This window comes from Pseudopodoces humilis, chromosome 7 (assembly GCF_049639895.1).
Source record: "Pseudopodoces humilis isolate 2021_Gansu_Grassland_sample_001 chromosome 7, ASM4963989v1, whole genome shotgun sequence".
Classification (NCBI taxonomy): Eukaryota; Metazoa; Chordata; class Aves; order Passeriformes; family Paridae; genus Pseudopodoces; species Pseudopodoces humilis.
Window position 1 is genome coordinate 29,054,049 of NC_142206.1, and position 14,325 is coordinate 29,068,373.

Below are 14,325 nucleotides of genomic sequence, written 5' to 3' on the forward strand. Positions count from 1 at the left end.
CATTGATGAGGCCCCCTCTCACAGTCTTATCTTCTCCAGGATAAACAGGCCCAGATCCCTCAGTACTTCCTTACAAATGAGGTGCTTCAGTCCCTTCATTATCTTTGCCACCCTCTGCTGGACCAGTTCCAGCAGCTCCCTGTCTCTCTGTACTGAGGAGCCCAGAACTGGACACAGCACTCCAGATGTGCCTCACCAGGGCTGAGCAGAGGGGCAGGATCCCCTCCCTTGACCTGCTGCCAATGCTCTTCCTGATGCACTCAGGACACCATTGTCATTCCTGGCCACCAGGGCACTGCTGGCTCAGGGACAGTTTGGTGTCCACCAGCACCCCCAGAGCCTTCTCCACAGAGCTGCTTCCCAGCAGGTCTGTCCCCAGCCTGTGCTGGTGCAGGAGATTATTCCTTCCCAGGTGCAGGACCCCATACTCTGTTGAATTTCAAAAAGGTTCCACTCTCCTCATCCCTCCAACCCTCAGATCTTTCTGGAGAGTTCCACAGCCTTCCCAGCTTTGAATCATCAACAAACTTGCTGAAGAGACATCTGTCCCTTCATCCAAGTCACTGATGAACAAGTTAAATGATAATGGACCCAGTATTGAAACTTGGGGGACACCACTAGTGACAGACCTCCAGCTACATCTGTGCCACTGATCCCAATCCCCTGAGACCTGGCATTCACATATCTCTCAAACCACCTCACTGTCCACATGTCCAGTCTGCACTCCCTGAGCTTTCCTGTGAGGATATCATGGGAGTGCCAAAAGCCTTCCTTAGAGAAGGAAAAGAAGTCCAGGTGGACAACATCCACTACTCTTCCCTCATTGCTCCAGCCATTTGTCCCACCATAGAAGGCCATCTGGTTGGTTAAGCATAAATTCCCCATCCATGCTAACTACTCCTGATCACCTTCTTATCTTCCTTTCACATCAATGCACTTTGTTCCTTTTTTGATATCCACATTGCATTTCTACTCCAGAGTTCCCTAATTTATTCAGAACATGCCTAGATTTGCAAAGTGATTGAAAGTGACATTTTAGATTTTACTAACTGCTGCCAAGGAAGAACGTTCTTATTCACAGTCAAGGAAGAATAAAGCAAGTTTGAAGACAAAACACATGGATCTAAGTGAGCAGACAAAATGGTTTCAAAACATCATCTCCTGTCCAACAAAAATAATCGGTAGAGAAGTTTCTCTTCAAATGACCCATCAGTCAGAAGACCAGCCTTTCTAGCACATTAGCCAAAAGCTGTGTTCAGTTCCTGTGTCCCAGGAGAAAGGCTGAAGGCCCTGTTACAGTCTTTACCAGTAACTTACAGATAGGTTCACTCTACACAGTGAGTTGTGATCCAAGAACAAACTCTGTACCAGCAGACTTATTAATAAAACTAATAAATCTAAAGAGAACTTTTAGAACACTCCCATGTTGTAATTAAATTAATTAAAGCTCCTAGGAATCAAGCAGTTAACACAGAACTTAAATGTATTCTAAGCCACAGATATATACCAATAAAACAACCGCTGCAGAAATGATTCTTGGCAAGCTGTCAAGATCAACAAGCATTTGTCCTTCGCCCTTGCAAAGTTTTGAGGTATAACTCTTATTTAACACCAGATATTAAGCCTCCTGAGAAAAAATCCAGGTAGCATTGCTTGGCTGTGTATTTTAGATGCAGCTATACCATCTGGAACTATTCTCTAGAATCTCATCAGCAAGGCTCCATTTGTCAGGGATGCCATAATTTGATCACTTTTAGCTACTCCTGACATTTAACCCTTTGTGATATGTGAGGGTTTGAAGGGAGTTCAGATAATTTGGCACTGAATTAATTTCATTGAAAAGCACGTGAAGAAGCTAGCAACAAACAAGAGCTTAATAAAGGTTATAGCTCCCAAAGGGCTGGTAAGATTTCATCTTTAAAGGTCCTTAGTTTCTTGAGAGAGAACAGAGCATTAAGTTGAATCAAAAAGGTCCTGTTCTCACTATGGAAACCATTCTGTTTTCCTTGGCACAAGCACAGTTCAAGTCATCAGCATATACACTGGAAGCCTACGGTAATCTGGGCTGCAGAACTTGCTGTCCACAATATACTTTTTTTACTTATTTTAGTCAGCTGTTGTTTTTCTCCCTTTAGAGAGTGAAGCACAAGTTAAAACTTCTCATTCCATAAGGATAAGTTCTTTGGTACAGTATCTATCACAACTGCATGTGACTGAGCTCAATGGCCTATGGGATCCCTTACAGTTTCAGGGGAGCTCTCCTGTAGAGCATCTGCCATGCAGGAGGAGTGAAGGCTGTTCAGGGTATACCCTGCGTCCTGCTGCAGTACAAGGTGCTCAAACACTGTTGGCAATACCTTCCTTTTTGCAAGTGCACAATACACACCTGGCCAACAGCCTGTAGTGCAGCACAGCTGTCTCACAACTGCCTGGATTTGCCAACAACTGTGATCTTTATGCACTGGAGGTCATGTTCCTAATGCAGCTAGAAAAACAGAATACCTCTCAAGAGCAGCACGTATGGAAATTACAAGTTAGGTTCAATTTGCATGTGATAGTTGAAAGAATTTTCCTACTTCACAGGGACTGGCAGGAGTGTCAGTGGGTTAAAAGCAAGACATGCAGTTTGCACACACTCCCAGGCTGTTAGATACTGTACAGTACCACAGGGTAAGAGGAAAACAGAAAAGAGAATGCAAGTTAGCTTCAACTAAACATTTCAATAGCATCCAAGAGCAGAAAAAGTGTATTTTACCTTTGCCCAAGACAAAAAAAAAGTCTCAGTTACTTCTTTGGGACTCTGGAATCACAATATGCAGTAGGCTGTGCAGTTTGGGAAGCAAATTTTGTCTACTTACAGAAACAGACAGTTTAGTATATGGATGTACCACATTTCAGATCTCATGTTTTAAGCCACTGAACAGTGCCAGTTTAAATGCCAATATCAGCTATGAAGCTGCTCATCTAAGACATTCTGCTGAAGGGATGAAAGCAAAAACAGGACTCTCACCATACAGCTTCTTATTGTGATACTCAAAAATGTATCACTTGCAAGAACTATCCAAGTGCTTCTTCAGCTCTGTGAAGAAAGGTTCTGGGTTTCCAGTGTCAGAAAGAAGCCTGATTCAAAGGCCTCAATCTATGCTATGGATGGGAGAAGCTACCATAAACCAACCCAGCAGTGGTGAAAAACAAATGAATAAACAAACAAAAACATACAAGTTAGTTTTTCTTTTTAAAAACATTTTTTAAAAAATTGTCTTTTTAAAGAGAAACTGTTTAAATGAGAGCAATATTTGAAGTCAGGCTGATAATTCACCTAAACTAAAAAGTCTGTCAATATACTGAAAAGATATTTTCATTTTATATCAAGTAATTATAACAAAGATGTTTTTACAATAGTAAAAAACCTTTTATAAACAAATGCCAGGCTTAAAGGAATTATTTTTATTCTGTCACATGGATTTTAATGAGTTTCTCCTGTCACTTTAATTCACTGCCAAAAACACCTGTGCCATCTGCCCTTTGAGCCTATTATGCTCACAGAAAATGGATTTTTTATTTTTCACTCCATTGCAAAAACAAACCACTGTGCGGCAAGACACAAACAATCCTTAAAAAAGTTTCAACTTCAAGAGCTGAACTAAGGGACAGTATTCGCACTTCTAAGTAGTTATGTAATAGCAAATAGAAAAAAAGCCTTACAAGCACTGTCTTCTTAATTAGCTCAGCACAGAAAGGCTGTGTATGTCTGAAAAGGGACTACACTAGCGTGCATCATATTCTTCCCCACTCCAAATTCCTGTCAGTCAAAGGTGTCCTGATTCCTCATCAGCACAGGTAGCAAGGAAGAAGTGTGCTTTCAGGATTTGGTTTTGTACTTCCATGGGGCCAGTTGTTTCTGTCTGCAGACATACATTTCAGCTCCTTTTCAGTGATGTCTGTGGCTCCCTTGCCTTCTTTCATTGGTAATTCAGTCAGCTCATACTCTACTGCCTCAGAGGAGGCTCAGACACCCATGCTTGCAGGAATGCACAATTCCAAATCAGATCACTCTCAGAGCACGGTACTAAACTCAAAGGTCTAAGAATCCTGTTTCATACGAGGTCAGCCTCCCGTTTCTCCTCTCAGAGGCATTTGAAATCCACCTACCTTTGCAGCGGCCACGATGTGTCACGCTCAGACTCGGCTCACGGCACTTGGCTCTCTGGTAGTCACACATCGACTCATATGTTCTGCCATCAGAGGCACACAGGGGTTTGGACTGGGACCTGGAGCAATGCAGGTTACACTGGGGGTCTCTGTCACGGTCGCTTATTAAAAACTGAAGGAAGTGAAAAAAGGAGGGAGAAAAAGAAACAAAACAGTGGTTTTGTTTGGTTTCCCAAAACTGAGCATGGTGTATTTTTTTATTTATGACAGTAACAATATGACTACAATGCATTTTAAGCTGCCTAACAAAGCTGACTTTGCCTAAAGGGAACTTTAAATGAAACACGTACATCTTTAAAAAAAATTAACAGTCTTTACCATTCCATTCTTCTTAATAAAATGGAAACATTACTCACTCTGCCTCACCTCTAAAAAAGTAAGATGTGCACAGCCAAACACAACCCACACGGGAAGGGCAATACTGAGTCACAACAGCCAAGCTTGCCCAGTGCTGTGCCACAAACAGTATCTGGTACTAGACAATTTTAGTCAGAGACATGAAAAATATATCACCAAAGACAGAGGAATGCAAATTAACTGTCAAGATTGGCCTTGGTACTTGAACCATGCATGTGACCAGTTTTATATCACCAGTGATGTTTTTGAAAGCATTGTTTAGATCATCTGTAAATACCACCTGCAAGAGCATACCTGCACATTCCCAAAGTCACCTTTTGTTCCTTCCTGATGACACCCAGCTCATTGCGCACTATGCAAAAACCTACTTTGTTTCAGAAGTTGGAATTCGTATCATCTTTCTGGATACCTCTTCTTCCTGAGCATTTCATTATGATGCAACCCATTTTGTACAAACGTGGCATTAATTTGTCAGTCTTCTGCAGTTTCAATAATCCCGACCTTCCGATTTCTCACCCAGACCACTTCTCTCCATATCACGATCACTACTGTTTTTCTTGGGATTCTGCTTTATTTTTGGTGATGAGAAACCCACAACGCACATGAGTCCCCATCTTCTGTCTGCTTGTTCCCTGCAAATCCCAACATCTGGAAGTAGTTTACTGCTGTACCCTCAACTCTACCCTAAGCTGCCTATAGGGACACCCAGGTCTCTTTCCCAAGTTCATATTGTTTTCCTGAGAATCCAAACTGGCGGTCATCTTTCCATAACCACTTGCAGAAATTTTTGTCAAGTCACAATAGTAGCAGCCTTTTTCTCTTCCCATACTACCCCACTTAGTGGTTTGTCAGACCTTTATTACCCAAACCCAGTCACCTGCTCACAGTAAGATTTCAGAGGAATGTTCAAACAAGTTCCATGAGGATTAAGGAAAGAAAAGGCAAGCCAAACCTGCCTTGCACTTCCCCATCCCTACCTCCCATTTCTACAGCCTCCTGCAACCCTGGGGGCACCAGAGCTGCTCTCTAACACACTGATATCCCAGCTCGCTGTCAAAGCAGTTCTGAGCTCAGCAGTTCAGAGCTGGCTGGCAAATGGGCACTGACTGACACCCTGCCTGTATGCACAAAGCCACAGCTCTCCAAGTGTGTTGATAGCTGGATGCCTTACAGGGAAGTGTGAGTCACAGCCATAATCACCTTGGTGTTACAGTTTCCTACAAAGCTGTCTACTCTATGCTTTGAGGTTAAAGCTGTTGAAAAAACATTGCCTGAAGCCTAGTTTGGGTTGGTTTTTAACCACTCCAAGAACATGCATCTCTGAAATTTGGTTGTTGATGGGTTTTTTTTCATTACAAAAAATCTTTTCTTCCCAGTAAAATGAAGAACAATTGGGAAGTTTCATATTTTCATATTGTACTGCTGTATCTTCTAAAGACTAATGCATTATTAAACCCCCTATTTAAACATGACAGCTGGGAAAAATAAGCAAGGCTTGCATTCATTTTACTTTTGTTGGGACAGACTTTTTTTTAAATCTCATCTGTCACAGACTTGACGTATTTGTTACAGCAAAATGTTTTTGAAATGTTTTTGTTCCCTTTCTGCAACACATCCTATAACCTGGCAACACCTGCTCTAAATGGGAAATTGGAAAATTTAAACCTGAAGGCAATTTTAAATTGTTTATAGAGACCTGGACTAGACTATAAAAACACTGTAAAACTGGGCCAGATTTTTTTCTTTTCAGTGGTTGGACTATCACAACTTAACTTGGAATTGCTCTGGCTACAGTAATGTCTTTCTGTCACCCCCAAAATGCAAAGACTGGTAGTGACTGTAAACATAAAGCAAAAAGCAACTGACTGAAAACGCTGAAGCCTCCTCCCAGCATGTGATGTCAGACACTGAAAGACTCTACATGGCTTTTCAGGTTTCTGTATGTATAAACAGATTTTCAAAGCACAGCTGCCTGATAGGGCAGTATGATACACATGCAGCAATTAAGTATTCAGTTCAACACAGCTCTCCTATTTATCACAACTGGAGACTTGAGCTACTGGCATGAAACGTTTTGCAAATTCCTTGTCAGAAGCTGAGTTCCAAAGGTATGAGTTATCCAGATGTTCAACAAAAAATCTAGAATACTGGTTCTCAGCATCAAACCATATTACCAACTTATTGAAAGTTATCTTTTAACATTAAAACTCACTTAAGCCTTCCACAGCCTGTACTAAAACACTTAATATAGTGGGGGCTTATACATCAAGAACACCCCTTCTTCATTCTAAAGAACAGAAAGTTGTTCTCAGGGCTGACAAACAAGTTAAACCTAAGGCTGTGGAAGAGCTTTCCTCAGGTGCCTCCTTGCAGACAGAGAAAGAACTCGACATTGATGAATTATGAGGGCCTGAGGAAACATGCAGAGCACCCCAATGCAGTCTGTGAAGTTCTTGCCTACACAAATTAAGCCAAGAACCACGTTATTAGAAAAAAAAATTTAAAAAAATCAAAAGCCTTCTTAGCATTTGTAATTTGGATTACAGTAGGGCGCCCACACAGCATGTTCGGTGCTTTCCAGACACTGGAGATGCCACACCTGCCTTGCCAAAAAAGTTTATGGTTTACATAGCTGCACAAGATGGTGCTTGTTTTCTTCAGGTAGATTGGAACTGTGCAAGTCTGCATTGAATTCAAGAAGGATCCAGGATCACACCTGTCTGATCAGAGCTGTTGTCACGCAAGCAAACCGCGCTGCCAGAAAAGCAACATCTCCAGGAGATCCAAAGGGCTTCAAAAACTCCCCCTAAGAGCAGCGTTCCTGCTCCACTGCAGCTCACAGCCCGTATCTTTGCTCAGCAGCCCTGACAGCTTTATTCAGGTAAAAAATGGTGGTTCTTTGTCCCCTTTCTAGCAGGTAACCATTCCGCTACAGAAGTGATGGTCAATACACATCACCCACAGACATTTAATATACTAAATGTTTTGAGTGTACATCCCCTCCTGCCCAGCACAAAAAGTCTTCCTTTAGCATTTTGCCAGTCTGAGAGCATGGCCTCCTCTGCAAGCAACCTCAGCTGCATGAAGAAAAAGAATGGATGAATGCTAAAACGTGTCTGCCATGGGGAGATCTCTTGGTTCTGTAATTTTAACAGCTAGGACCACAAACCACAGGTAGTCAATTTTATTTGTATTTTATAATTCCTACTCTGAGCAAGGAGGCACTGCTTTCCCAAGGGCACAGCCCTGCTCCAGAAGAGCCCCTTGGTCACTGCTGGAGATACTGCTGAGCTGGGCTGAGGGCTGTGAGAAATGTGCCCTAATGCCTGGTACCCACCCTCCCCAGACACAGCCAAGCCAGGAATGTGATTCTCTGGTCTTTCCACGGGAAGAGCAGCAAGGTAAATATTCTGCCTTTAATACCAAATGTCCTACGATGACTTTCGAAGCTCAAATCAAAGCCTGATGTCCAACAGCTCCAGGATGAACACACAAACAGACTTTGCCAACAACAGAATCACTACTCACAGCGCTCGGTGCTCTACACACAGATACACAATGCAAGCAAACCTGCACTCAGGGAAAAAGCAAACCTGCAAACATGTGCAGCACCAGAAGCTTTCCAAGCTTCATCCAGAAAGAAGAGGAAAATAATTATCTTAGCTCTGAAATTTCTCAAAGCTTCTTCTTGATTTCTGTGCTCCCATTTGTTTCAAAACGGACTACATCCAAAGCAAATGGAATTGGAGACAGCTTATCAGTTCTTTATCTCCTCCCTTTTCCTTCAAGAGAAGAAAGCTATTAAAAGTAGAACTAAAAGGAAAACAAACAAACCACCACAAACACAAAACCCCAGCTAAAAAAAGAAAAACAAACAAAAAAAATAACCAAAAAACCAAACAAGCTCCCTTCCAAAACTAGAAGGAATCATCTATTTTACAGGAAAAAGAAAAAATTGACTGCAAATGGGATTCTTTGAATATAGACTCAATACTAAGGTAAGTAACACTAATATTAATCAACAGTATTTGTATTTATGTAACATTTATTTACACTAAGGGAGTCTGCACAGCACCTATTCCAGCCCGTTTGAGTCCCTGCCCTAAAGAGTTTTCAGTTCAATGCAGCTCTCAGAGCATCTTATGTCAAATGTTCTATCTATATAAGGACACAAACGTCCTCCTTTAGCAAATACATTTACACAGGTGTTTGCAGAAACCACTTCCCAAACTGCTTTCTGCTCCTTCAGACTTGAAAAGAAAAAGGAAAGATAAGAGGTCAGAATGAAGTTAACTTTGCCAACAAAGCATATCTGTTCTTTTTCTCCACACCTCAACACCACTGCTGACAAACAACAAACACTGATTAAAGGGTTTTTAATGCCTGTGAAGGAAAGCAGACTCCCTGCAGCTGCACAGCAGCTGGGAACACTTGTGTTATTTAGCAGAAAAAGGTCTGACCCCACAAGTGAAAATGAGCTTGGTGGTCACTCATTCTATTCACCATCTGGGTACATTGTAAGCACAAACAGAACAGCACAGCCTTTTGTGATGGAGGTAACGAGAAATGGCCAAGGCATTGTAGTACCACAGTAACATGCCTTAGCAAGGCTTCAGGGAAAAGAGGGAGCAAGGGACACAAATGACATGAACGTGAGAAAGTGGAAATCTATTGAGAAACAAATCTAGAGTTCACTAGAGATAAAAACAGAGGTACCTCTGCTATTTAGCAGCTTCCCTTCAGATTAGTACTGCAGAGTGCTGCCGCCTAACAAAACTGAGATAGACAAACAGCACATGCAATATTTTACTCCTGTTTTGGCAGATTTCACGTTCGAAGACCCTTAGAACACGTATCGGGAAAGCATGATTCATCTAGGTATATTCATATGGCACAGATCACCCACTCAAAGTACTCAGTCAAAGTACTCAGACTGGCCTGACTTAAGTACAAATGAGCAAGTCCTTCCCAGAGAGAATTCCCCAGGAAAACCATACCATTTTACACATTTAGGGAGACTATAAACTTCTCGACATTTTTGTTGCTGTTGGAAAGAATCATTTCACATTTTTATGCCTTGGTTTCAGGCTCCAAACTGGTGCAACCAGCCATTCTGGAGGCAGAACTGGAGCCAAGTTCCAGTTTTAATCATGGCTAGACTCTCAGCCCCATGGCAGGTTGCCTACAGGGCACAAGCACTTCAATTTCAACCACTGGTTTGCGACTTTGGCCAAGTTTCCTGCCATGGAACCGTAAGCCTAGCAGGTTTCACAGAGGTCAGAGATCCTGCTCTGAGCCAGAGACCCAAAATGCCTCTCTTATAGGAATACAAAGTCTTACAGAAATTTCAAAGTCTTAAAAACTCTATCAGGGTTTGCAGTCTTACACATGTAGAAAGCTATCAATCAGCCAGAGCCACCAAACTCCCAACAACTGACCAGGCTGTTCAAGCTCTGTCCTCTAAGTGCCCATGCAGCCTCAGAATCTAGCAAGTGAAAAAAGGCTTTTGAAGTGAGCTTCCTGGGAAGTTTGTCATGTGTTTTGGGGAAGGGAGAGACTGATTTTTCTGACTATACCCTTTTTGGAAATGCTCACAAGTTTGTACTTCACTGGCACCTGGATAACTTTAAGACAAAGGTTCTCAAAGCCCTGCATCTCAAGAAGTTTCAGTCCTTGGGTGGGGTTTTTAGCATCCCACAATTTTATACCAAGACTTAAGGCTTTCCCAACAAATTTCAGAAGGACACTTCCCCCAGGCAGACGGTACTTACAAGAAAGATATTGTAATACTTTTATGCCCTGAGTCACCCCTCCTGCAAAGTCTAAGTTAAAGCACCACTTACATTTCAACCCCAAGCTTCCAGCTGAGCAAATAAGAATGTGTTCAAAGCACAGAGCCTGTGCTTGAGGATGGTAAAGACTGAGCAAACGTATGGGATCACACAGCAAAGCCGGCAAACTCTAGATTTATTTGAATGAGTTGAATTCAAGACAGTTTTTTGCTCTTACAGGCTAGAAACCTAAATTTTCTACAGTGATCTTTCCTTCCCTCAATCCTTGCGTTGTCTAAGCCACTACAATGAAGGGCAGCACTCAAGTATTAAGCTTCATCTGTTAAATGACTTTTAGCTAGAAAATAATACTTTCATTTTCTTTGCAAACTGATCCCCAAACATGATGCAGCAGCTGTGTTCTATTTTTAGAAGACGAGGTACAAGGTCCAGAGAAGCTGCCTAATGGAGTATTTGAAGTGCCCACCAAAGGTTTGGGAGAAAAGCCCACCAAGTGTTTGGGAGAAACTCCTAGAATTGCACTTGATCTCAGAGCAGCTCTCTGGGTTTTTTCTTCTTGTGATTTTGTTTTTCACAGCAAAAAAAGTCATTGCTGTCAGGGAGTGAACTTTTAAAATTTTCTCTTTTTGCTTTTGACATGCAAGTTTATCAAAGTGCTTAACTACATTTACTTGTGGGAAAGAAAATGCCAGAGACACCAGGAACAAGAAATTCATTTCATACTTTAAAATAATTCCTTCTCCCACACAATTTTTATATCCACATGCCTGTACCACCTTCATAAAATCCAACTTCAGTTTTCCAAGTTGTAAGTTTAAGCATCTCGTAAGTTCAGTACACCAATCATCTGAACAGAGGAGGAAACCAAAACTTAAACAAAACAGAAACTTCATCTTAAGTCTCACATTTCTAACACACAACTTCTAAATATTTCTAGTAAATCTGGCAGTATTAAGGTAGAGACTGATTTAATTTATTTGAAGTAATTACTTCAGTTTCTGTCAAAACTCACTCTCCTGCAGAGTATCCCTGCAGCCAAGGTAACATGTAAGCCTAGAACAAATTTAAGATTAAATTTAATTTGTCAAACACACTGACAAGAAAAGGTATGTTTAATTTGGACTATTTCTTCTCTTTACCTTTGCTACTATGCATGTTGAACCAGATAGAAAATCCAAATGTTTGAACAGTCAGGCAATGAACTTCTTGTCCCAAGATACTAACAGCAAAACTTCCATTAATATAAAATGTGGGATCTTGTCTTCACTAAATTGTATTGTTTAATAATATGATCCAGTCTTTCCAGTTTAAGGAGTCCTGTGCTTATTCAGCGTAAGTCAAACTCAAAACATCCTACTGTATACCTTATGCCAAGTTAATCTCTTACCAACTATATCCCCTACTTTAGTCTGTCATAATGATAGCTGAAGCCATTGATCTCCACTAACAAATGGAGCAGGATTACAACTTTGTGCTGTCACTAGGTGAGGAGTCAGCTATTCCAATGTAATGGGATATGTTTTTCTCAAAAGCTCTCAGAAAAGCAGAAGGGTTGAAGTAATACCAGGTGTATACTTCAACAAAGGACAGTAACTCTAGCAAGATTTCCAGGAAGAGTGATCCCCACACTTACCCAAATATTAGCATACTGAATGCTTCAAACCATTGCACAGACTCTTCCCTCTTGGCCCAGTTCTCTCAATTCATGGAGACTGAAGTATGCACTTTCTTACCTTCCACTGTATAAACCACTAAAAATCACTTCCAGGATTTGAAGAGTCCTGTGCACTGGCATAGGAAGACTAGCCACTTACAGAAGGTGGTTGTGAAATAATACTTCCTTGAGCCTATTTTACCTCTTGTACTACTTTTAGCAGGACTGGCTGTGTAGTCATCTTAGGAATTCTTCCCCATTTCCAAGAGCTTGGAGTACTGGAACACTCTCTTGATATAAGCTTTTCCCGTGAGTCTTTGGTATGCTCTTACCATATGGGCTTACACATAAACTGCAAGCATATCTGAAGACAACCAGGTTTTGCTGAAGCATTCTTAAAGGAATAAGCTGTTTGGTGAAATACAAATTCTCTGCTGATTTTCCATCAGTACCCTGATAGGTATAAAAGGCTTCCTTTTAAATACAAGGCCCCTAAAATTTGTATTCATCACCTGACATCAATTCATCTGGACCCCCCTTCCCTTAAGGACCTTCTCATGCTATCTTTCTCTCAACAACTCAAAGTATTTTGCCCTTTACTTGCACAGTGTTATTGCTGAAGAGTGGGGACCTACTTTAAGTGGAGTCTCCAAGTTAGTTGATAAGCTTTCTAAATACCCCAAACTAGCAAGATAAAAATGACATATTCTCCTCCCATAACCCTTTCTCCCCAATAAGACAGAAGTTTCTAGCCATGCCAGAGGCTGCCTACTGCAAAAAGCAGGTATCAAGTCTTACCAAAGATGGCTTCATGACCTCCTGAACACTGTCTCCTATGTAAGTACCATTCCCTTTGGCATGCACACAAGATAACAAAGATCCTTTTCCCACCTTCTAGTCTACACCACAACCATTGTCACCCTTCAGTCACAGCCATGTTTATTAGACACTATTACTGTAGACAAAGCAAAAGGTGTATGAAGACCACCACCACCACCACCTCTGGAACTGCTCTATTCTGCTAGAAGATAATCTCATAAGGAGACACCATGATTGAACACAGTTTACAAACAGTTTGGCAGCCACATCTTCTGGGTTGAGCTCTAATGAAAATAAAACTATGCAAAGGCACTTCTTCCACCACAAATTTTTTGTCCTTGTAGACCTTCCAGGATGGAGCATGCCACCCATTATAACTTGATAGCTCTACAAACTTTGGTCCCTAAATGAATTCCTCAAAAATGCTGAAAGAGGCATTCAAATTGTAGCTGGCATCCAGCCCTCATTATGTTTGGTGTAACTGCTGCCAACAGCAGAACCAAGAAGTAGATATTAGAAATAGCTGATCTCATTAGTTCAAAACCTATCAAGGGCTGGCTGCCCATCAGGAGACACATACTAAATGAATGCCAAGTCTGAAATTCCATTGCACAGAAGGAATATTAAAATAGGAGGTACTGAAAACTCAGGGGCTCACTTTCCTTAACTATATTTTTTCCCCTTTATGATCCAAAGACAATGCTAAACCGAAGATGGTTGCATCAGGAGCTTCTCCCCACTTCATGCAGCTTTACAAGTACTATCATCAGCACTCCAGTGCCAAAGCAGTTTCTGAAGCCCTGTCTAGGGACTGAACTGACATGTCTCCTTCTACAGGCCTACCTTGCCATCTCCAGAGATGTTCAGAGCTGGGTTCTGGCCTAATCTGCTACACAGAGTAATAGCCTTTCACAATCCCCACAGGCCTCAAAGCTATACAGTGTAATAAAGAAAGTTTCCCCTATTGCTCTATTACTCCTCTGAAGTGTCAGAGACAGCAAAACAGAAGAAAAGACTGGAATTTCACTTTGTTCATACATAATATCATGTACTCCTATTAAATAGAGTAGCTTGCAAAAGCAGCAGCAGCTCTCTTACATTTATTACTAACATTATCCCAGTACTGTTAAAAAGAAAGGATTTTCCTAACATCACAGAGGATGTGTTATCCCTGGACTTCTAGCCTATAGAGTAAGAGGCAACAATGAAGACATATTCTCCTTACCAGAAGCAAACTATTCAGCTGATAAATTAACTATTCATTTAATTGCCATGAGGTGCTATTCACTCCCCCTAAAAATCACTGCAGTAGTGATGTCCAGCTACCAACACATGCAATTACTTGCCATTAAGATCATATGCATCTGATCTACAGACAAGTAGTTTCAGAGACTCAACTTTATACAGGTCAGACGATAACTTCTAAAAACACCATCTATAAATATTAACTCTTGCTTCAGCAGACCAGCAGGGAGCCTTCTGAACAGCCCT

General features: G+C 41.3%; 1 protein-coding gene across 11 annotated transcripts in view; it reads right to left on the bottom strand.

The window, feature by feature from the left end:
• SMOC1 (SPARC related modular calcium binding 1) overlaps positions 1-14,325 on the bottom strand; it is a 160,479-nt gene that overhangs the window by 81,041 nt on the left and 65,113 nt on the right. For all 11 annotated transcript variants that reach the window (XM_088057977.1, XM_088057978.1, XM_088057979.1 and 8 more), the window contains one exon: positions 4,153-4,324. In XM_088057977.1, the coding sequence (XP_087914103.1) occupies positions 4,153-4,324 (172 nt within the window). The remainder of the gene's footprint in view (positions 1-4,152; positions 4,325-14,325) is intronic.